Source organism: Chrysochloris asiatica, unplaced genomic scaffold, assembly GCF_000296735.1.
Source record: "Chrysochloris asiatica unplaced genomic scaffold, ChrAsi1.0 scaffold00079, whole genome shotgun sequence".
Classification (NCBI taxonomy): domain Eukaryota; kingdom Metazoa; phylum Chordata; class Mammalia; order Afrosoricida; family Chrysochloridae; genus Chrysochloris; species Chrysochloris asiatica.
The window spans coordinates 748098-754908 of NW_006408597.1; the positions used below are offsets into that span (position 1 = coordinate 748098).

Here is a 6811-nt window from a genome sequence, read left to right on the forward strand (position 1 = left end):
TGCTCCTGTCTACATGCGGTTAAGTGCAGATAAGCTGATTCTTCTGACTCAGCGGTCCTGTACAGGATTTCTGAGGAGTAACTGGTGGGTTTGAATCACTGACCTTTCAGTTTGCAGTCCAGTGCTTATCCTACCGTGCTACAGTGGAACTCCCATGTCTCCACGCATGCACACAGATCTGGCTCCCCTCAGGGGCCGTAGCCTAAGCACCCCAGCACTGCAGCTAACACAAGAGGGGCTAAGGCCAGGGCAGTGGCTTCAGCAAAGCGGCAGAGTGGCCACAATGGCAGCTGCTCAAGGTGCCCACCTGCTCTGCTATTCTCTGGAGAAATTATGGAGGGCCGTGAGGACAGCAGCCTGCGAAGCAGGAATAGAAGCCAGCTTGAATTGGTTTAGAGGAAGTCTCTTTAAAGTTAGATTATCTGATGAAGTTTATTGCTGGGGGGGGGGGATAAAGGGGGGCTGAGTGCGCAGATCTTGCCCCCACCCAGAAACCCAGAAGTAGGGTAGACTTAATTCATCCCCATGCCAACGTTCATTTACCGTTTCTGCTCTTCCTGCCCTCTCAGAGTGGAACAAACCAAGACTGGATTTCAGTACTGGTGAGAGTACATGGGCTGGGGTTTCTCACTTGGGCTGAGGTATCAGGGCTAACTATAGCACATACACACAAGTCCCCAAGCAAAACTTTTGTAAACAACAAAAAAGAACCTCCCCATTCCCTAATCTGGGACTCCACAAACACACACTCAGCCCCAGCACTGTATACACTGGGCACGTATTGTTAGCTGTCACTTGAATCGATGACAACAGTGACCCCATGTGTGCAGAGTACAATGTCACAGAGTTTTCAAGACTGCGACCTTCCAGAAGCTGATGGCCAAGCTTATCTTCTCAGGCACCTCCGTGGATTTGAACTGCCAACCTTCTGGCTAGTATTCAAGCACTTAGCTATTTGTGCCACCCAGAGACTATTGCAGGCACTTAACCCTCCCAAATTAATTTCTTCTTCAAGGCCATATCCAAGTTTGGTCAAGTTTATTGATGTTTGGTTTGATCAGCTCTGAGGAAAGAGGGTTTAGAAACATACCCCAACATTAGGCCAAGAGAATCTAGGCCCAAGAGTTCCGAAGGAGTTGTTCTCTTGTGTTTTCCGTCCCCCAGAACCCTAGCAGCTGCTCTGGTGACCCAAGAATGACTTCAGTCACATTAGATATCACTCTTTAGAACTGAGTTTCCTGTGAGGATCTTAAGGCACTAGAAAGAGTGAGACCCTGAATAAGTATTCTTCCTGTGATAATTTTTAGACTTTCTCCACGAGGGATGGAGCTGAAGAGGAAAGGCAAGGGACCAAGTCAGGATTTTGACTCCCGTATTCTCCACCAGCCTCTTCTAACACCAGCTACCATAACCCAAAGTGGGGCGGGGTGGGAACCAAATCTAAATTTGATGAAATGGTACAATTTTCCCAAGTAAACCGTCCAAGCTCTGGAGGAGCTCTGGGAGGCAAAGGCATCACTGTCCAAGCCACAAATATCCCAGCTGGTTCCTTCCACAAGATGCTCCAGCAAAGTGAAGCGGCGTTGGGTGGTGAGGTGAGGGTGTGGTCTCTGTGTTCCCTGAGTGGCCATCACTGTCTGCTCAGAAACGCTCTTCAGATACGATGGCTGGCACTTTGCTGGCATTGCTCTCCTCCTCCTCCTGGGGTTTCTACAAGGAAAAACAAGCAGGTACCCTTTAGGGTCAAAAGGCCCAGACTCCATCCTGGCCGAGTCACTGGCCCTCAGTGTCTCACAACAGTAAGCAATACAGGAGACAGCGGCCAATCAGCATTCTCAAGAAAGAATGAAGGACACACAAAGCAGCAACTGAACCCTTGAATAAGCACAGACAGCCCCCTACATCTACACATATAACACACGGTGTCATGAATGTAAAATGCCCGTTTTCTGTGATACCACTGTCCCCAAACCTTCCCAGTCAGATCCACTGTACCAGGTTTCCTCTCAGGATTGATACAACAAAGCCCACTCCCTCCCTAATCAGACAGCCTAGAACACGTCTGGACCAATCATCCAATAGCCGTCCAAAGCGCGTCATCTGCGACTGCTGAAGAATCATTTTACGTGGAGCAGCCCCCAGGATGAGTAATATGGTAATGTGCATAGATACAACAAAGGTGATTTTTTTAAAAAAGGATACCTAGTTACATATATCAACTTTTGTTCCTAGGAAGAAGACCCTTCATTCATAGGCTCAGCTGCACTTTGGATTTCTTGGGAAGGGGTGGTTCAGGGTTAGTTTACAGGGAACGTTCTGAGTCACACTTGTCAGGGGAGTGTGGAACCAAATATGGAAATTATCCTGGGGGCGCTAGGGACATACTGCCAACTTGGGCATTTGTCTGCTGTTGTGAAAAGCAGCCTCAGCTTCACTCTGGTGTCAGTCCAGCATGACTCTGAGAGAGCAGAGTAGACCCTCCCCTTGACACCAAGTTTCCACACACCCTTCCAAACAGCATGGCGAGCTCCAGGAGCACAGACAATGAAGCACCATTCCTGGAAGTCTTCCATTCCTATCTCAGTGCAATTTCCAAAATCCCACACCCAAGGAAATCGACCACACCTCCAACCTTGTCCAACCTGGTCCATGTGAACAAGGGTCTGGCTGCAAGGATAAGGATTTCATCCTTGGACTATATGTAGTAATGAAATATTTGAACAACCTAAAAATTGAACAAGAGGAGATGGAAATATCTATATGTGAACAAGAGACGAGTAAAATGTCATGTTGTAGAAAGTTTGTCAAGCCACATGAAGTTGCCAAGAAGGGTAGAAAACCAAATATGCAAAGGCATACCATATAGCAAAAAAAAAAAAAAAAAAAAACACGGGAAAACAGCAAAATGCTACTAGGTCGTCTCTAGGTGGTAGGATTACAAGTCATTTTTCTTTTCTTGTCTATATCTGCCAAAGTAAACAAATTACAAAGCAAAACCTCATGTCACCTGATGTAATACACATTACATTGAAAATTGAGACCTCACCAGAAATCTACCCTGTTTAACTACCAGCGCCTTCTCCCACTTAGACATGGCACAGGTGAAAGCCTACCTCCACAGTGTCCAGGTCAGGGACCTCACACATTCTAGAGAATTTCACACCTGCTGTACAGCCTTCCCAACCTCCCCAGTGAATTTCCTGACCTGGACTCCTTCCCACACAACTACCTGTAATACCAGAAAACAAAGAGTGAAGAACTGAAGATTATTGTCTCCCAGTCAACCCATGTCTTCCAGGTCCCATTTTTGCCTTAGAATATAGGCAAAAGTTTTTCAAACAATTGCTCTCAGTGTTGGCGCGTGTATACACTGATGGTAGCAGTCTAACTAGGTAGCATCTGCAGTAGTACCTTTCGAGAGGAGAGTTTCAGTAATACACATTAACACTCTCAAAAATGTGCATGACTGACTACTGATCATTTCTCAAGGAAATACCACGTGTAAACATGATTTCTTCTAAGAGATTGCTCACGATATTGTTTCTAACAATTGGAAACATTCTGAATGCCCATGAACAGTAAAATGATTGATCGAGTCACATTTATCCATCTAATGGAACACTACAATCATCAAGGTCAGCAGTTAAAACCCATCAGCCACTCTCGGGGAAAAAGATTTGCTCTCATAAAGATTTGTTGTGAAGCGCCATACGTCAAGTCAACTCCTACTCAGAATAACCCTGTATCAGGTTTCTGAGAAGCAGCTGGTGGGTTTGAACTGCCGACCTTGTGGTTGTGCTGATCCTACAGTGCCACACCAGGAGTCCCTGTAGAGATTTACAGCCTCGGAAACCCTATACAGGGTTGCTATGAGTCAGAATCCACTTCATGACAGTACGTTAGGGGTTTTTTGTGAGGTTTTTTTGGAGCAGTCATCAAAGTAGGTTGTCAAATACTAGTGACATGGTAAAATGTTCATAGTATTTTAAGATAATAACAGAGTAGGATTCAATTTTTGTTTAGCAAATTGTATGTATATATTTATATATGGCTGGAGAAAGATGAGACTTGCTGCCCCTGTAGAGATTGATTGCCTTGGAAACCCTATATGTGTCGCTGTGCATGGAAACCAACTTGACAACACAACAATACACATGTATATTGTTGTTGTTAAGTGCCATTAAGTAGGTTCCAAAGCATAACGACCTTGTATAGGGTTTCCAAGGAGTGGTGGGTTTGAACCTCCAACCTTTTAGTTAGCGTCCAGTACTTACTCTATAGTGCCAAGCATTCGACTACAAGGTGGGTTTGAATCACAAGGTCAAGGTCAGTGGTTCAAACTCACCAGCTGATCCTTGGAAACCCTACACAGGGTTGCTATGAGTCAGAACCACCTCAACGGCACTTAACAATAATATATGTATATATGTGCATACATGTATTTGGATATATATATGTATGGAGTCCTGGTGTGGCGCTATGGGCTAATGCGTCAGACTGCAAAGCCATTTGAACTGCAAAGTCGGTGGTTCAAGCTCACCAGCAGCTCCTTGGAAACTCTATACAGGATCGCTATGGGTTGGAGCCGACTCTACAGCAAACAACAACATATATTATGTAGATATGTTGTTACTCGTTGCCACTCCTGGCAACCCTTACAGACATGCATAATAAATGCAGAAAACAACCGCACCTTATCTTTAGATGATGGAATTAGAGGGTGATTTTTTTTTTTTTTAAATTTCTGTATACTTTTCTGTACTTTGTGGTTTTTCTACAAAGAACATGTAAAAGATTAATTTGGGGGTTTGTTTTAAGAAATCTTCTACTTTTACTCCTCCTCAGATTTCCTTTTATTCTCTTAGATTTGATACTTAACATTTTGGTCAAAATGGTTCCCAGATGATGAGAAGAGATGGAACGAGTTTTCTGTTATAGACCAAACTCCTGGTCCTGTCCCCTTCTGCCAGCGGGGTAGAGTGATCAAACCTCTACCTTTCCTCCCCAGTCATGGACCTCAGGGCTTGGCTCAGGACCCAAGGGGTGGGTGCTGCTCAGCAGACTGGGACAACAGTGGTACCCACAGGGGAGGCAGGAGGGGGTAGGCTCTGCTGCTCTTTCTCACCAGGTACGGAAGCCAGAGAAGAGCCCGAGAAGGGCAGCAATTCCAAGAGGAAACTTGTGAGAGTTGCTCTAATAGTCACCACAGAAAGCAATCCACTGTGGGATGCCCCCCTACTTCCTCCCATGTTGCCACATCCTCATGAAAAGTCTAAGCCCCAGATCTCAGTCCCTCATACCTCACATACTCACATTCTCAGGTGTTTCTTTGTTTGCTTTCTGCCTCCGGAGATCTGCCCTGATGAATGCTGAGGTTCAAAGATGAAAAAGAAAGAGCAACAAAGACAGAGGCATCAAGCAAATCAAGTTCATCCTAAAAAGGGAGCTCTCTTTTTCCTAAGGGCTACAGGTATCCCAAACCTGCTTAAGATACTCAAGGGACCTGGGGCACCATCAGCCAACCTGATCATTGCTAATCTTGGCAGGCAGAAAGCAAGAATGCCATTGGCTCTTGTTTAGGGATCATTTATACTTGCCAGGTGCTTTGCACATATTGCTCTAATCTTCACAATTTCCATTTCATAGATAAGGAAACGGACACTTCTCAGAGGTTGATCAGTTGACCTGCATCAAATGACTCTATAGGTCACATTACAGTCTGGAAATTAAACTTGGGCCTTTGGGCTCCAAAACCCATACTCATCCCAAGTCTATGCCTCCCTCCTAAATAGATTTCCTAACAAGTTCTCCCCTCTGTCCCCCCACATGTATCCCCCATCTGTACAACTGACCAGGACACTGGAGTCTCCAATTGCCAGCAGCCTGCCCATAAGAAGCCTAGGTTTCCTTGTTGCCATCAGAAGCCAACTCACCAGTAAGAGCTACTCCAAGCAGGAGGAACACGCATAGGAAGATGTTCCCTGGCATGGTTCCATAGTTGTCGATAATCTGGCCTTGGGAGATGGTGAATATGATCCCAAATATCTGAAAAGGCATGAGGAAGAAAGACTGGAAACAAGGGTCCATCCAAGTAGTTCATGAGGGTCACTGAACTGCTATAATACAAGGCTTGTGCCAGCCAAGCCAGGCCAAATGTGAAATAAGAGCCTACCTGGGGAGACCAAACAAGATGGTGGATTGGATGGAAGTGCAGTAAAGAGCTCCGCCAGCAACAAAACAGAATACCCGACCAAGCAGGCTCAGGGGATGGTCCCAGAACTCTGAACCACATATAAAGGAATATATAGAAGGTTGAAGGGCTTACAGCTGGGGAATTTGTGGCAGAAACAAGAAATCCATTGCTTTCTAGTCCGGGATGGTCAGGTACTCCAGGAGCCACCATCTTGGATGAGACCAAGTGGGGGAAGGATTGGAGCAGCCACAGACACCTGGCAGAACTGCAGAGATAAAGGTGTGGACATTCTTTTCTTTTGGTAGCTGTTCATTGGTCTCTTGCTGTCTGCACACCTCCATTCTGGTGACTATAGGGGTGCCTGAGCTAGTGGGCACCCCAGCCCTACCCTTGGAGGGTTCTACTACACATGCGCACAGATCTCTTCGAAATTTAAGGAGACAGTTTCCACTTAAAACCAAATGGCCACAACCTGCCCTGAACTGTTTACAACTAGAAAAAAGGCCTGAACGGGGACTGTAGAGAGGGACAAGCAGACAAAAAAGGAAATAAGCCAAAAATTAAACCCTAAGTTACGTCAAAACGACCAACAGTGGCATCTTGAAATTTCTCAAGAAG

At 45.6% G+C, this 6811-nt stretch overlaps 1 protein-coding gene across 1 annotated transcript in view; it reads right to left on the reverse strand.

The window, feature by feature from the left end:
* Window positions 1-1641: 1641 nt before the first annotated feature.
* Window positions 1642-6811, reverse strand: part of FLVCR2 (feline leukemia virus subgroup C cellular receptor family, member 2) — a 121402-nt gene continuing 116232 nt past the window's right edge. Inside the window, exons 8-10 of the mRNA XM_006865603.1 lie at window positions 5934-6045; window positions 5314-5369; window positions 1642-1710 (exon numbers count right to left, since the gene is read on the reverse strand). Of these exons, the coding sequence (XP_006865665.1) occupies window positions 1642-1710; window positions 5314-5369; window positions 5934-6045 (237 nt within the window). The remainder of the gene's footprint in view (window positions 1711-5313; window positions 5370-5933; window positions 6046-6811) is intronic.